The sequence below is a fragment of the Sitodiplosis mosellana genome, unplaced genomic scaffold (assembly GCF_009176505.1).
Source record: "Sitodiplosis mosellana isolate CC-2019 unplaced genomic scaffold, AAFC_SMos_1.0 Smas_scaffold_6170, whole genome shotgun sequence".
Classification (NCBI taxonomy): Eukaryota; Metazoa; Arthropoda; class Insecta; order Diptera; family Cecidomyiidae; genus Sitodiplosis; species Sitodiplosis mosellana.
In genome coordinates this window covers 4,002,122-4,020,216 of record NW_022601411.1, presented here as the reverse complement: position 1 = coordinate 4,020,216, position 18,095 = coordinate 4,002,122, and the positions used below count along the sequence as shown (strand labels likewise).

Sequence of the window (18,095 nt, the reverse complement as noted above, 5' to 3'; positions counted from 1 at the left end):
AAGTTAGATTTTTAACCTGGACAAATTTTGAACGCATTGAATGATAATTTTGAGAAAAATAAATGAAGCAGACTTAAAACTTAGACTTCAAACCTGAATAATAATTTCAAGCCTTTTAAAACAATATCAATTTTCAGAACAAATAAATGAAATTTTTAAGTTGGCTTAGAATTATTATTCAGGTTTGAAACAATTGAAATTATGCATACGTTTCTGTTTAATATGTTGCAACATAAACAAATTCATATTATTTGTTCATATTTCAAATATGGAAATTGGCGTGAGGCCCCTAGTATACACCCTTGGACAAAATTGAGAGGACAACCTCGAAAAAAATTTACCAATGATTATTTCATGAACGTAATTAGTTTTTATTATTCGAACATTTGTTCTATTTATTACAATAATGTGAACTAAAAGGTGTTGTTTTTGGGAACAACTAATTTAACAACTGTTTTTCTAGTTTCTAGAGCAATATTTTACCAAATAAAACACAAAAATGGGCCTAGGGCGTATTTTCCTTGCTCAAAATCGGAAATTTTCTAGTAAATTCTCACATTATCAAGTCAATATATTTTTCTCATGTCAAACCAAACTTACGATTTACGTGATAAGTGAGTTTAGAATATGGGAAATGATGGAAAGAATTCATTACATTGTCCTAATAAAACAATTCAATCAATTTGATCGATAAGCACTACTCCAAGCGATCGATAACCTGACTGTATTACGTGCCGAAAATGTTAGTTCAATACGTGTTATTATTGTTGTAATTGTATAGTTTGACTGCATGTTTCTAAAGAAGATGGCTTCTAGATACATATTCATTGCTCCCAAGTAAGCAAAATATGGGACAAACGCACAAAAATTTACTCATAATAGTCAGGAATTATCATGATTTGTTTCAAAAATGTTTTTTATAGTCATATTATAGGCTATAATAATGGCGGAATTTATCCATTTTTCAGTGTTTCCCAACATATGGCTTTCAAACCCCACTGAAAAATTTTAACCTTTTGATGCACAATTTTTTGTTTTTGAATCATTTTGATATATGTTTTGTGCCACAATAAATAGAGAAAGACCTCATACTTAGATTTTTGAAAAATTGCGTATTTGTCGAGAAAATCGGAAAAGAGTCAAAAGTGTCAAATCACTATAAAAGCTTGAAAAAATTAAATTTCATAAAACTAATGATGCAGAAAGTTAAATTGATGTGTTTTGGTCCTACGAGTCCTAATTTGACAATTGAAAAGAATGAACAAACCCACAAGATAAGAGGAGGAAAAATGTGGAATTCTGCTATAATTTCGCATTTTTTTTACAGCAGTACATGAACAGAAAAAACTTTCCATTTAGCCAGCCGATTGAAGCCTGTAAAGTATAAAATGAAAGCTAGTTCATTTCCCTACATTTGTTTCCAAACAAGAATGTAAAAATATTCAGTGGTTTCATAGCTATAGCGTCTGGCGTATCTGGTTACTTTAGGAACCGAAATGTGATAAAGGGTTAAAAACGACATCAAAAATAAACTATTTCTTCATTCTTGGGAAGAAATAATGAACGTTCAACCATTTCATATAGAAAAACCCAACATTTTATCATTATTTTCATTTTTCTTAGCTCTTTTATATAGAGTGTAAAATTTACACTGTAACGACAGATACGTGATTTTGTTGGAGCAGCGGACAAGGGTTAATTTAGTTTTGGGCGAGAAATTGAATGGTAGTTGCAGTTTGCATTTCTGACGTACCATTTTGAAAAATTTACCTGATTGAAGTGAAAGTAAAAATAAAACGAATTACATACGTAATCCAAACTTTTCCGCTCCGTGGCAATTTGGTTTACCTCCCGCTTAGTATTTAACCAAAATTTCAATGAAAACTCTTTTCATAGCACTTCTGAGCTTAGAAAATCACTATTTTGACCATTTTCCATATAAAAATGTCATTTTCGAATAGAATTTCAAAAATTTCAAGAAATGTCGGTTTTGGACCAAATTTATGGGCAAGTAGGTGCTTGGTTATTAGAAAATACCCATTATTTTTGCAAAAAAACATCATTTTGCCTTGACCGAAACTCTAAAAAATGGCTTTCTGAGTGACTTTTCATACAAAAGTGTATTTTTCGGAGGAAATTTCAAAAAATGTCGATTTCAGGCCAAATTTATGGGCAAGTAGGTGTTCGGTTGTTCACAGACCTTCATTATTTTTGCACAAAAATATGAGTTTGCCTTGACCAAAACCCTGAAAAATGGCTTTTTGGGCGATTTTTCATACAAAAGTGTCATTTTACAAGCGTTTTCAGGTCATCAGTCGGAGGCCTATCGTACAAAATTGGTAAATCAGAATGGGCTCAAAATCAATCCGAACCTTTGTCTTGACACGCCAAAACTTCTGGCTCTTACAGATCTCAATTATGTAGTCAACTTTTTGAGATATCCAGCGAACATGAATCGCGAACGAAGCCATACGCACATCGCAATTTTGCACATTTTTCATAGTAAACAAAGTATTTTTGGAAGCAGATAGGTCTTCTTGGCACGACGTTATAGTGGCCCGAAAGAGGAGATGTCATGAAATTTTGACTAGTAAAACCAATACTTCTCTTAACAAACAAAGTTTGCGGAAAAGTAAAATGAAATCCAATCCTGTAGTGGTTAATTTGCTATGTAAAGTGTATGTAAAGCCGACTAGGCACACACCTGCATACGCATTCGTATGCAATAGTGTGCGCCTTGCGACTAATAAACGCCAAAATAAACCGTTGCACGCGTATGTCACACATACGCGACGCATACGGTTTGGAACCGCATTATAATTGAAGTTGAATAAACCATTTTAGTCTTTATTTTACATTCCTACACTTCGTGTATTACTAAAATCCTACTACTTTCAACCAGGTCAATTTTTCAAAACGGGTAATCAGAAATGAAAACTGAAGCTGCCACTCGATTCCTCGTCAAAAACTGAACAAAAATGAGTGTCTAAGATTTTTAGAAAACTTATTCCTGTCGATATATCAGCTGAAATTTACAAGCAAATCCCAAAAGTGATTTATTTCTATACAAACAAGCCAAAAAGCTCTGTCATGAAATTTAATAACTGTGTAGCTTACCCAGTGTTCTAAAGACGATCGGTCGACTACGGTATTTCTTTCCACTCCAAACGGCTGTAACCGTAAGTTGGTACTGTGTGTCTGGTGATAAACCAAACAAAGTAACCGCCTCAGAGTTTCCTGCCACAACAGCAACGACTCTGTAACTTGAATATAATCAATTATCACATAATTACGGTTATTGACATTTTTTTAAAATTAAATAATAATAATTCTATTATGCGAATGTAAGATTTTTTCAAACTGGAAATCACAATGACGTCAAGAAAATTGTTCTATAACGTTTTGCACATACCCCCATAATATTGTTAATATATAATAGTAACAAAGTCTCCATAAGAGATCCGTTTAGTCCAAGCAACAATAACAAATAAATAAAATAAATGCATAAATATCTTTTTTCATCCAATATGAACCGACATTTTAATTGTCGTTTAAAGTATTATATTGCTTCAGAAATAACAAAAGTATCGTGAGTACTACATGTTAAGTATCACTACTAATCGTAGCCACAACAAATTTTATGTGATTTAATTTTTTTTCTATTATATTTATTGCAATTTTTAATTTTTTCAGCTTTATTTCAAGTATAAATGTGTCGCTGAGCATAAAAATGGGAATACAGATCTGTTACAGCAAGAACCGAACAAGAAAAATTGATTCTTAAAAACGTTACATGAATTTCCAACCATTGCGAATGTAACATGAGTGGCCGTCGCGACAGTATTCTTATGACGCGCTTCAGTGCGAATTCATGTAACGTTTTTAAGAATCTACTTTTTCATGTTACGTTCTTTCGCATATTGCTTCTTTGCTATATTTTTTCGATTGTTCTGTTCATGTGCCATTTTTCAGTTTGGTTTCATTTATTTATTTATCAGAGTGATTTCGATGTGCCGCTGTGATTACATTGGTTTATATGGCAAAATCTATACATAGCCAAAACTCGTCTTTCCGAGCGGAATTCGGCAAAAATAATGTGTCCACTGCCCCCAAACCCCTATAATGCAAATCGATAGTTTCCCATTGAGCCATCATTCAACCAGCTCGAAAGTTCCTATTCCCTCGGACGCCGAAATTTCCAGCGAAATCTCATGCTATTTCGCTCACACTTACGTTAAATTTTGACCGTATCATTTACACATCACTGTATAAAAATAGTGCGCAATAGACAAACGAGAATGGACATGTTCTGGCAACGTTGCATCACAGCGATTATGAATGAAGACGTAACGAGAATTTACGTCCATTTATAATCGCAACAATGCAACGTTGCCAAAATATGTCCATTCTCGTTTGTCTATTGCGCACAATTTTTCTATAGTGAAGCAGACTGCTTCGTTGATGTGTTCGCAGAAGAATCAATTTTCTATTTGAAGAAGTGTAAGTTTTATACATAAAATCATGGAAAACTTTATTCAATAGTTTATCAGTTTCGAAAAAAATGAGTTTTCACTATAAAAAAAAATGTATTTGGAATTGTTTATTCTTAAGAATTCTTCTTTTGCGAACAAGTGAAAAACACATACGAACGAACGAACAAACGATAAAAAAAATTTTGCGAACGAACGAACAAGATTTGGGTACGAACGAACAAACGAAAATGCGAATATTTTCGGTTCATGGACAGCTCTATCCTAGACTAAAATGAAATTCAGTACTTCTCAGTACCTGTTTTTCCTTTATTATGTTCAGTATCCCTTCTTTTAAAAATCTTTTCTTGTATTCAAATCTATTCAACAATTAAGAACACATATTTAGCATCAACATTGATGTAGATAGTGAAGATAAAGTATACAAAATTTAAATTGAAAAGAAGGTAATACAATTAGCAAAAGCAAAACTTTGCTAAAAGTCATAAGTAATTCAAAAGTGATTGGAAGAAAATTAATTGAGTGGAATAGAATTTTCTGAAATATTTCTATTCGTAGTCATATTTTAATTCGATTGTAGGACATTTAAACTCAATATCACATGATAATAATTAATACGAATCAAAGGTTTCAAACACTTCGCTTGGACTGATATCACTTATTTTATGTTATGCAATAAAAAATATAGCATACTCCACTTCCAACACACATCCCGGCATTTTTAATTCACACCGACTTATATACAAGAACCCAATTGCATATTACAATGTTCTTTTTACACCACAAAAACGAAATAAGGGTATTCTACGAAAATTTATCAAAATAAATATTATTCCTAGAAGAGTGAAAAAAAATCGGACCAAAGTCCAAGTGAAAACGGTTTGAAGTCGTTACGTTTAAGGCTATATGGAAAGTAACTGATAAAAAATTTAAATTATGACTCATTCACATTGAAGTACCTGTAACTTGTGTTTTTCGAATAAGAATTTTTTCGCAATGACTATGAGGAAAGCACTGCATTCAATGTGTATTAGCAAAGTAAACGGGCAAGTAGTATTTTGAGCGGCCCAAGAGAAATGTGGCACAATAACAGCAAAGCTTTTAAAGTAAAAACGAACCGTAAGAATCGAAAGCGAGACGTGAACTAAAAATTCCATAAACATACACATCGAGTAAACATACACATTGATTCGATAATAGACTCTCGTCGTCGATCAATACTTTGTGGTGGAAGACAATGACAAAATAAAAATACAACTACTGTAATATTGGAGCTAGGAAAAAAATAATAAAAAAACAACATACACATCTTCGTTGGTTGTTCCGTGTGCTCTAAATACAAACACGATGTGTTTTAATGGGTTCGTTTGGTTATCATGTACCCACGTGAAAATGTATACACAACACATGTGTGGTCTATCCAAAATATATCGTAATCCAATCGGAAAACACAGTTACAGAGACAAGAGATAGACAGAGAAAAAAGGACATAATGAATGCGTGCTCTGCTATTGTCTCACCTTCCAGGTCATACATAAACTCAATTATGGGAGACAAAATGGGTATATTGTGTGCACGCTATACAATCGCAAGCCAGCAGCAACAGTATCAACGCTACTGAGTCAACTTCAGTTGTTCTCATCGAACTCGTTACGAGCTTTCATTTACGATAAACTCAAAGGAGATGTAACATTCGGGATAGGAAAAAATTGCGGAAATTCTTTTCTTTATGTTCACTGGCGCCCCCTCCAAAGCGCAATAACTTGACTTGCCACGAAGATTTAGACATTGATTGCTCGTATTTTTGATTTGACTGATTGTAAGATAAACAGGAAAGCTTCAGTATCCATTCTCTTTCTTTCCATTCAAATTATAATTTCACTAATACCAACATATTGGGGATTCAGCTAACTTGGATTCAACAGCTGGACGGCTGAATTCCAGGTTATTGACTAAATAGTGGCAGCATATCGCTACAGAATAATTTCATTGCGTAGGATAAAGTCGCGCAAAAAAGTGTTCAGCCACCTCTTTTTTTGCAAAAAATTTGATTACTATATATTTAGTTATCCCTTTTTCGCTCATTCATCATCGACATTTTTCCGCGCAACTTTTCTGTATTACATTTTAGCTCCAAACTACTCAAATATGCTCGCTACTAAGCAGTGCAAACGCATAGCTTTGATTTTGGAGATTTCGCAAGTGTACGTGTTAGCCCCACTCACTCCTACACTTCTTTGATTGTGAGATTGTAACTGTGATACAATATCATTTTATTGTTTTGTCTGAATCTATGGTTTTCCTCCTTCTACTTTTTTTAATCTCTGATTCAGACCGTGCATAGCATTACTTGTGATTTAGTGATTATTTAATATTTATTGATACTTTGAGCTTGTACCACATTGATATTTTCTTCATCTGCCGGATAGAAATGTATTTTTTCACAGAACTGTATACTGAACGATAAAGCAAACGAGAGTTGTATTTCATTCTTAGTCACATCTTTACTTTTATACATTAGATGGAAAAGCGTAGAAAATCCGTAATTTGATTTGGTTTATAATATACTCATGGGAGTCCATGTGGAAAAAGTGACGATATAGAATTCTATTTTGAGAATGAAACATGATTTATTTACTCACTGGAGAAAATACTATAGGCTAAAGCGGTGACGTATGTACGTCAATGCGATCGCTCAAATGGAATGGCCAAATAGAATGATTTAAGCAAATAATAACCACCCCCATCAATATATAACCATTTTATTTTTGAGCAAAGCTGTTATAGGCACCTAATCGGTGCCGGCACTTAGATTTTGACTAGTACAATCACAAAAAATAAATTTCGATAATTTATAATTTAATATTTTTTTCAGCAATATAAAATCATATTATTTCTTTAAAACAATAGCAAATTTGAAAATTTTCAAAAATACTCAAGAATTATACTTTCAAAAAGAGCTCGGTGCCGCACCTATTCAAGTTCCCGCACTTTTGCAGTGCCTATAACAGCTCTGTTTTTGAGTTATTGTAATGCAAAATCAATGAATTGACTCAATCGAAAAATTCTTGACAATTGGAAATTATTGCCTTCATTCGATGTTTTTTCCATCCAGATATTAAACACATTCAGTTCATTGTCCACGTCCATTCGATAAAATCAACATTATTCCTGTTTATTGAACAAATATGATGTCTTATTTGTATGGTAGAGTCAGACAGGGTAGAATTGGGAGGAAGAAACAACATCAAACGTTCACAAATGGATAGCTGCCGGCAGATGTTTATTACATGTTTCAAAAGCAGTATTACGGAAATATTTTCAATCAAAGAAAATACGTATCTTGAAAAATGCAAAAACCACAAATATCGTATTGTAAGAAGTTGTGAAAAATAACGACTTTTAACTTTTAACTCGAGTCTTAAAAATTACACTTTGCAATATTACTCATAGCTTCTGATGAGGGTCCGCAGGGTCCGCAGGGTCCGTATTACACCCCCCTTGAGTGAGCTAAATAAATTACTCCCCTCTGATTTTAGAAAAATTCTATTTACCCCACCAAAAATTTGTCTCTGATTAAATTAAAAGTGTATCACTGTTTTACATTGAATCTTTATTCAAAAACCATTTTTATTTTAAAAACGCAGTCATTGAAATTGTAATCGAGTTTCAGTTTGGTAGAGCCTCGAGCGAGGAGGTTAACCGATTATGTGAGATTTTCATAATGTCAGAATGCCTTCAATTGGTCAGTGAATTGTTGATATCCATTATAGATAGCGAAGACTTTTGCACATACAAAACAAGCAATACAGAAACATATGCATTTTGGTCGCCCTTTCTATAATTTTTTTTGCACAGTTCCTAAAAGAATAACAACTTCAGAACTGATGACCCACGCTACCGCAAAACTAAAGTGGTTTCATTGTTGGAAGAAGATGCAAAAAAGAAAAAATTCCTGCCCAAATTATCGTTTTTGTAAAAGCGTCGTATCAGATTATCTTGCGTAGAAGAAACTAAACTTGATGGCCGCAGAAGTTCTGTTAAAATTCATACACAACCAACTTGACATTCAGTTACATAGTTCAGCTATGGGTATAGTACATCCATCCATGGGCTAGGTGCGCCACCAGCGTGAAAAAATATGACAGTATATGATTAATACACAGCACATTGTGAGTTCGAGTTACCAATCATTTTAGTGCATTTCAAGTGGACAGCTCGATCACATAAATTGCAATGAGTAATTTGCAAGGTAATTTGTCAAAATTTTGCATGAAATATGATAAATATGCATAAAAAATGCGATATTAACTTGAAAAGTATTAAAAATCACTTGATCAATTTTCCGTATATAGGGCGTTCCGAAATTCCCCACTCACTAAGGTTTACAACATAATCGTGCTTCAGTCACTCAATTCATTTTTATGCACATACAAAACAACATTTTAAAAGCATAAAAGTTCTATTTGTGAAATGTCATTTCACCAATAGAATATTTCATTTGTATTGGTAGTTTCAGTACAAGTGCCAAATTTACTAATGCTGTCTATTGTATTGAATTTACCAATACAAATAAAAAATTCCATTGGTAGAAACACGTTTCACCAGGGTTTGTCAGGGTTCAATAATGAAATCTATTGGTACTTTTACTTTCCACCAATTGAATTTACAGGGTTCATTGATTCAGTTTTCTCTGTGTCCAAAATTCTTTTTGTGAGTCGAAATATTAATGGTATACAATAATTATGAACATATTCTTCTGAGTTGATTCTTCGAAAATTGTTATTGGATCAATGTAGACGGGCATTCTCAATATTGAATTTTCTTGATTCCATGTCGATGCTGTACAGAGCTAACAGTACGTACGCACTCGTCGAGTGCTAATGGAAATATGAAGTTTGACTTAGAAAAAACGGTGACAATTGTTCGCATGTTTCAAGCTATTCATTTATGGCGAAATTTGGCGGTGTTCCGGACTTCTCCACGTTCCGAATTACCCCACCTTCCCCTACACATTTACACTGAATATTACTTTTCCGTACACAACGTGTCAAGGGAAAGTATAGGAATTGGTCCCGAAAACTTTTTTCGCAAAATTGGTTTAGATCATCATAAAAACTCATGAAACGCGTAGAAAACCACTTTTTGAGACACTTTTCCGTTCGTGTGCCGTCGTTGTCGTTGTCGTTGTCGTCGTCGTCGTCGCAGCTGTTCGTTAACACGATAACTCAAAAAATAATTGAGATAATCAAAATCTGGAAATGCCAAAAGTTTTGTATCCAATAAACTTAGTTTAAGTTCGAAGATGAGCCACTTTCGATTTGATCCTGGGGTACTTGTCCTAAGAAAAACCTCAAAAAATTTACACTTTTGTATGGGAGGTACCCGTAAATCGACTCCGATTGGCTTCAAGCTTTCTGAGGTTTCATTTTTTGGAGAAAAAATAAGATTCTGAAAGTTTCATGTTGCTCGCATTTGCAGAAGTTTGGTTTTTGGCCCTCAATTTTTTCCAAGAAAATTTCAACAAAAATTGAGGACAAAAAATCAAACTTCTGCAAATGCGATCAACATGAAACTTTCAGAATCTTATTTTTTCTCCAAAAAATGAAACCTTAGAAAGTTTGAAGCCAATGAGAATCGGTTAACGGGTACCTCTCATACAAAATTGTCGAAGTTTTAGTTGAAGTGACCGATTTTTCACTTCATTTTTATTATTATATTTTCACTGCCTTCATTTCAAGAAAATTCACAAAAAATAACGAAAAGTACCTACGGACAACGCAGGCCAACGGTACGGAAAAGTTCGGGATTACTACAGGTGGGCGGAGTAAGAGAGTATAATTCATACTCCTATTCCTACTCCCATACAAACGGAAAATGAGTATGTCTCGACATACTCTCATACTCATAGATACTCTTTGAGTATGAGAGTATATACTCAGAGTATATACTCTCTGATTTTGAGTATGTCTCGACTTACTCATTTTTTTGCGAAAGAGTAACTCTACACTTACTCACTCGTTTTCCCTCCCTCAGAAAAATATATAAAGGATATATAACTTTTTCTGAGGAGAAAAAAAATTGAAAATGAGTATGTCGAGACATACTCAAATGAGTATGAAAAAGAGTAGGTGTAGAGTTACTCTTTGGGTAAAAAATGAGTATGTCGAGACATACTCAAAATCAAAGAGTATATACTCTGAGTATATACTCTCATACTCAAAGAGTATCTATGAGTATGAGAGTATGTCGAGACATACTCATTTTCGAAATGAGTGAGTATGAGAGTATATACTCGCGAATTCGCCCACCTGTAGGGATTACCAATGTAATTCTTTTTATTTCAATTATAATTTCACTGCATTACCCAAAACTATCTAGCTCATATGCTATAGCAATGTTTGACGTTTAGAACTGCTGTGGAAACTTTGTTGGGAGCGCCACCAACCACAAATCTCTGTAACTATACGTACGTGTGAGAGTAAAGTCTTTGTGTGTACGTTCGTGTGAATGCAAAGAGTCTATTTGTGCGTTGTACACAGAGATGTTGATTCGTGCAAACGTCGCATCCAATGTCGCATCATGTTAGGCGGCGCTATTGATATACTTTGCTTCAATCGTCAACCAAATACATCAAGTATTTCTCCGTCTTGGCATTACCGATCTGCTAAAATGATTGTCAAACTATCTGTCAAATATGACAGAACCGAATCTACCAAATTGCAGTGAATTCACCAAAATGTACTGAAATTGATTGGAATGTAGTAAATTTGGTTCACAAAAAATTTGTCAATTGTTCAGTCATTTCCATGCAAATTCAGTTTTACATGTTTTTTTGTTTGTAATATGATTTCGCAATGCTGCATAATGGTGACAAAATATTATGAAATATTGTGAAATCGTATGACAAACAACAAAACATGTAAAACATTTTCGGATTTAATTTCAATTGTATTTCATGTATTTTATGTATTTTATTTCAAATTTTTTTTTTATATCTCTTAAACATTTTTTCCATTGTTTCGGCACCAATGCAAGCATAAACATGCCGGAGTGTGGATATGAGCGCGAAAAAGTTTGAACAAAATTCTACCACCATTCTGTAGCGGCGCTCTACTCCGTATGTATACTCCGTACTTTGCATACAATCAATGCGAGATTATCCGTGTGGTTCCACTCTTTTCAATGAAAAACTGGATAAAAGTGTTTCCAATTTTCTAATAAAATGGGGCACAAATAATTTACTCGGTTACTTTAGTCTTTAGCTGAAAGGAATCGTCAAAGTTATTACCGAAAAATCCTTCTATAAATATGTTAAAAATTGGATTGGTGGAAGACAGAAAAGGCTGAAAATTTGTGTGTATCATTGATTTCACGAGGCATCGATAACAACCAACATGTTGATGCTAAAGGATGCGTGTGGGTTCTATTATCATTATGCCATGACATAAAAAACCATTTAGTCGATGAGTGTTAATCGAAAAAATAATGGCTACATATTCCCTTTGTAATCGATAGCACTAGCCGGGCGTTCCATTATTTCCTCTCAGCTCTCATGCTGATATGGTCATGGCGATTTACGCATAATTGCATCTCACAAAATGGTCCCTCTCTCTATATTTTCTTCATTCTGATTTCCATATTTATAGCTCGTATAAATTAACGACTGTTTTCTTATTTATACATTCATATTGAAACTGATTTTTCACATCTCATAGCATCTCAAACATTTCCACTTGAATAACCTTTTTCTGGGCACTAATACAACTAAATGCTAAAATAGTATAATGAGTCAATGAAATAAAAACATTTCACTTTCAAACAAAAGTGCGTAGTAAAATTGCATTTTTTTTCGGAAGGACTCTGTTTTATTTTTGGAACTGTGTGCATATTCAACTATTCAGCTTGAAATTTCATTGCTTGAACGATTCTGTAACTTGACTATTTTATTCAAAGCTTAGTTCACAATTTAGCGAAAAAGCAAGCAATGGTAAACAATGAAATTTTTCTTAATATAATAACTAGGCTAAAATGAGCATAAATTTACGGCTAATATTGACGTAAAGAGGTGAAGGGGAAAAACAGCAATAAATTTTGAATTTATTTCACTTTTTGCCGGCAGAAAAAATTGATTTTACAATTGACGAAACACGAGTTGTATTAACCTTAGAACCGTGAATCGGGCACTGAGTGCCCAAGACCAACTTTAAACACTTATATCTTTATCATTTTTCATCATAAATGATTTACACAAAGATGGTTCGATTTGTTGAACATTTGACTACATGAATTGCGCTAACATACTCACATACGCATACTACGTCATCACATATGTGCATAAGCATGTGTGATGCGCTATACGTGAAACGGGTGCCTGAGTGCCCAAAGTGCATTTTTGTATGAAAACTAGAGTGTGATAAGAGATAAAAGATTTGTGTCTTGAGCAAAGTTATAGAGCATGTCAAGAACTACAATATTTCTACAAACACTATTCCGTTATCTCTTATCAGTTCCGCGAAATATGCAAAAAACGCGGAAGACGCGTATTTTTTGTATCAAATTTTTAATGGACTGATAAGAGATAAGAGATATCTGTCCTCAGCAAAGTTGTAGAACAGGTTGAGTTCTACAACATTCCCGAAGACTTTAACTTGTTATCTCTTATCAGTTACGCGAAAAATGATAACATAAAAATCGCGTTTTTCACGGTTTTCCGCATAATTGATAAGAGATAAGGAGATAAAATCTTCGAAAATATTGTAGTACTTGTCCCGGTCTACAATTTTGTCCCAGACAGATATCTCTTATCTCTTATCGGTTTCGCAAAATACGCGAAAAACCGCAGATGACCGCGGAAAATACGGGTTCTTTACTTATCATTTTTCGCGTAACTGATAAGAGTATAAGAGTTAGAGGAAATCTGTCGTCAGCAAAGCTGTAGAAAAAGTTGAGCTCTACAACATTCCTGAAGACACCAACTTGTTATCTTTTATCAGTTACTCGAAAAACCGCGAAAAACGCGATTTTTTTGTTATCATTTTTCGCGTAACTGATAAGAGATAACAAGTTGGTGTCTTCAGGAATTTGTAGAACAAATATCTCTTATCTCTTATCAGTTCTGGAAAAAATGATATGGAAAATTTTCGCTTTTTTGGCGGTTTTTCGCGGTACTGATAAGAGATAACGGAATAGTGTTTGCAAGAATATTTTAGTACTTGACATGCTCTATAACTTTGCTCAAGACACAAATCGTTTATCTCTTATCACACTCTAGTTTTCATACAAAAATGCAATTGGGACACTCAGGCACCGGTTTCACGAACAACGTTATAAAGTAGGTTTCACGGTTTGAAGGTTAAGTGTGATAGACTAGACTTTGACTATAGAGTGAAATGTATAAACAATATACATTCATGTTCAACAAATGCCGAAAAACGCATGAAATACCACCAACTGAATGGAATACACTGAACGATCTGAATGGAATGTAAGCAGCGCCGTACCGTCCCCAAGCGTTTGGGGCTGAGCCCCATCTGAAATTGTCTGGATTTCACGCATTCACCATTTTTGGTAAAAATTTACGGGGCTAAGCCTAATGTTACCATGTCATTTTGCTGAAAAATCAGTACTTGCTTACCATCTTTCGCCAAAAAATCAGTAGAAAAATCAGTATATGCCAAAAAAAACGCTTAAACCCAAGCAAATATCAAAAGTTTATTAATGTAATGAGTTTACAGTTAAGAAAAGCGCTCAAAACCAATGAAAAGAACCATTTTTCATCAATTAAAATTGCACCAGGACTGGTTTTTTATAATAATCATATTTATCTTGAGAGAGATTTTCTTTAGCAAATCGTCGCGATTTTTCAGGAAGCCGTGGAGTAAAACTGCAAACGTAATTGAAATAATTTCTGAGTCAAAAGTTCCAAGAACAATGAAACACCTTTCAATCGTAACGAATCGAAGAAATGAAATTTACTGATTATGCTATTTTTGACGATGTCTTAGTTTATAAACATATCACCAAAGTAAGTGATAAACGGCTCGTATAAATATTTGAAAGGGCTACTTGCGCGCATGGTAAAACGAAGAAAATGATCAACGAAGTTTTGGCAACAGTGAGTCATATCGCTTTCTTGATTTGAGTTGTTGTTGGCTGCGCTACTTGCTTGAACAGCGCCCGTTCATGCATTCGATTTATTTGTTTATTACTGTTTCAAAAAATTGACACTTTTGTATGGGAGGTACCTGTAAATCGGTATCGGTTTCTGGGATTTCATTTTTTGAGAGAAAAATAAGATTCTAAAAGTTTGGAACCAATCGGAATCGATTTACGGGTACCTCCCATACAAAATTTTTGGAATTTCGACTAAAATTACCGATTTTTGGACAATTTTGTATGGGAGGTACCCGTTAATCGATTCTGATTGGCTTCAAACTTTCTGAGTTTCATTTTTTGGAGAACAAATCAGATTCTGAAAGTTTCATGTTGATCGCATTTGCAGAAGTTTGGTTTTTTGTCCTCAATTTTTGTCGAAATTTTCTTGGAAAAAATTAAGGGCCAAAAACCAAACTTCTGCAAATGCGATCAACATGAAACTTTCAGAATCTTATTTTTTTCCCCAAAGAATGAAACCTTAGAAAGTTTAAAGCCAATGAGAACCGGTTTACGGGTACCTCTCATACAAAGTTGTCGAAGTTTTAGTTAAAGTGACCGATTATTCACTTTATTTTTATTATTATATTTTCACTGCCTTTATTTCAAGAAAATTCACAAAAAATAACCAAAAGTACCTACGGACAACGCAGGCCAACGGTACGGAAAAGTTCGGAATTACCAATGTAATTCTTTTTATTTGATAATTTTGTTTGGATAAATCCCTGAGATTTCAAAGTCGAAAAAAAATGTTAGCATGATGAAAAAAGAAATCTAGATGAAATCAATGAGTAATGTGCATTTTTTGAAGCGTGTTGAATGCCTCGAACATTCGACTGTAATAATATTTACTTAAATGGATGGTGATATTTCGGATATTCGTTTGAACCTTCTGTAAATTTTTTCGGACACACTGTAATTTTGCTATGAGTTTCATTTTTTTTTTCAACAGAAACATAAATTTCTCCTCAAGCAAAATTTCAAAATTTCAAAAATCAGTATAAATCAGTACGAAGGTTAAAAAATCAGTACTTAGTGAAAACCAGTATCGAACAAAAAAATTGGCCAAAAATCACTATAGTACTGATAAAAGCAGTACACATTAGCTGAGCCCCATCTGAAATTTTTTTTACGGTTCGGCGCTGAATGTAAGTGTAATACTCTGAATATGGTATTCCCCGAATATTTCATAATCATTCTCTTTTTGTTTGTACTAGTGTTCGCATGCAAACCAACCACTGCAGTGGTTTGATTCAGGTTGATTGTTTGTTATTGCTACTGTTAGTTGGCATGTACCTTCATAATAAACGTCGAATTTTCAAGAAATTGAGTGAAACCAAAAAAGCCATACCGAAAGACTTCGGGCAATTTTTTCTGTGGTGTGTGGTGTAACCTGTAACGAATGCCGAAAAATGTATAAAATACCACCAACTGAATGAAATACACTGAATATTTGTAACCTTTGCGTGCGCTCCTTAGTAAGGAGTCCTCACAGAACTGGTATCAAGTTTTACTCGGTGTGTCAATCATTCGGTATATTGAACACATATCAGGAGATACACGTATATGGTGTACACACTTTCAAACATAAATCTTAGTAGACAAAAAACCACGTAATGTACACTGATAGGGTCAACAAAATCATGTGTGCGGCATACTCCTCCCGAAAGTATGTATTTTCGATATGTGTGTATAAAGGCTTAAATTTGTTTTTCGTATACCGTATCGGAAATATTGTATCTTATTTTTACATTTTTACATTTGTGAACCATCTATAACGTTTCTGTTGTGCTACAGATAAATATACGCGATTCTATTGTTTGATTTACACTAACCACTGATATTTTGACATTCTTACTCTTTTTTCCCTCGTTCTTTGCTTTTCGCACAGAATATCTTGATTAGTTACCTTGCAAATTCTCTGGATCTTAGTCGCCACTGCTTCGTAAAGTATCAACCAAGATTTTGTCAAAGCTACAAGAGTTAAAACGCAATAATTCGCATTTGTTCTCTTTTTAAATTTTCGTTGTTTTCAGTAATTAATTCAATACACAAATCACATCGCAATTACCAGTAATACGCAATTGAGACACATGCACCAAGATCATTCGTTCATTTGCTCAATGTCTCGAATAATGTATTTATATCGTTGTTTTACGGCACAATCAACTCACTTTCGCGTACAAGAACGACGAAACACAGACAGACGTTAAACGTGGCCTGATAAATGTGTGCTCCTTTCGGGATATCAGCATACTGTATGACTCACGATAGCTTGTGCGATACGAAATTTATTTCATTTTCATCATTTTTTCCGGTTTTCTATTTTTCCTATGTTGTTGTGTTGTTCATGCAGCAAATCGACGCAACAGCAGCAGCAGTTCTCGTGTGTTTGTTTGTAACCAGCCGCTTTTTTCGATGTATTCACACATCTTCTTCGGGTTATTCGTGTATTTGTACAAAACTATAACACTGTGGATGCATGTTTATTTGTATTGCTCGTCTGCACTATATGGTCTGATACATGTGCTTTTCGTTATATGCACAGCCATTTCATCCCATCGTCATCAACTCACTATCAGAGTCACTGTCTTTCCCTTTCACTGTATCGATAGAATGCCCGTGCGCGGTCTGACCCATCACAAGCTCAATATAGTCAAACAACTCTACCACAACGATGTTTAATAAGTGTTTTTCTTAAGAATATCAGCTAACTTTGACCCGATAGATAGAAATATGAAGCCAATTCGGAGGATTCAACACGATTTAAAACAAAATTCTTATCAAAGGGATGATTCAACGACATACTTTCTACGCATGAACATGTGTATGTCATTCATTTATTTGTGTAATTGATAATGAAAATTGGAATACAGAAGTGTTTGAACTGAAGCGCAACATAGAATTTGTTTCTTAAAAACATTACATGAATCGTCGCAACATAAAAAATTTGAATGTTTTTTTTATGTTTAAAAAAACAAATTTCATGTTTCATGATGCGCATCAGTTTGTTCACAGAGTTTGAAACACTGTATTGTCATTTTTATTCTCAATAACACATTTGTAGACATGTTTGTCGACGTTGCCCCTCAATAAGTATAATGAAAGAATTGAACTATTTTGTGATTCAAAACTAGCATAGCCCTAAGTCAGAGTAGTCAGATTTTAAATAAATTTATAGAGATCAACAAATAAATATACGATTACAGATGAGTCGCGGTACTCAACAAAATCCGTCGCACAGAAAGCAGTGGTGCAGCCGTGCTGTTTGAATATCGGACATACGCATTCGTATTGGTATTTTTCATACAAATTGACCATTTTTGGTGGACTCATTAACATATTTTGGAAACACCTGCACTCTTGATATTTTGTGCATAGTTTCTACAACGTTTCAATAGTAAATCACAGAGGTTTCATCAAAAAATATTCATGAATTTCAAAAATATA

At 34.0% G+C, this 18,095-nt stretch overlaps 1 protein-coding gene across 1 annotated transcript in view; it reads right to left on the bottom strand.

Moving 5' to 3' along the window:
• LOC129575939 (uncharacterized) overlaps positions 1–18,095 on the bottom strand; it is a 45,369-nt gene that overhangs the window by 16,699 nt on the left and 10,575 nt on the right. The window contains exon 2 of the mRNA XM_055460179.1: positions 3,118–3,263. Coding sequence (XP_055316154.1) covers positions 3,118–3,263 — 146 coding nt within the window. The remainder of the gene's footprint in view (positions 1–3,117; positions 3,264–18,095) is intronic.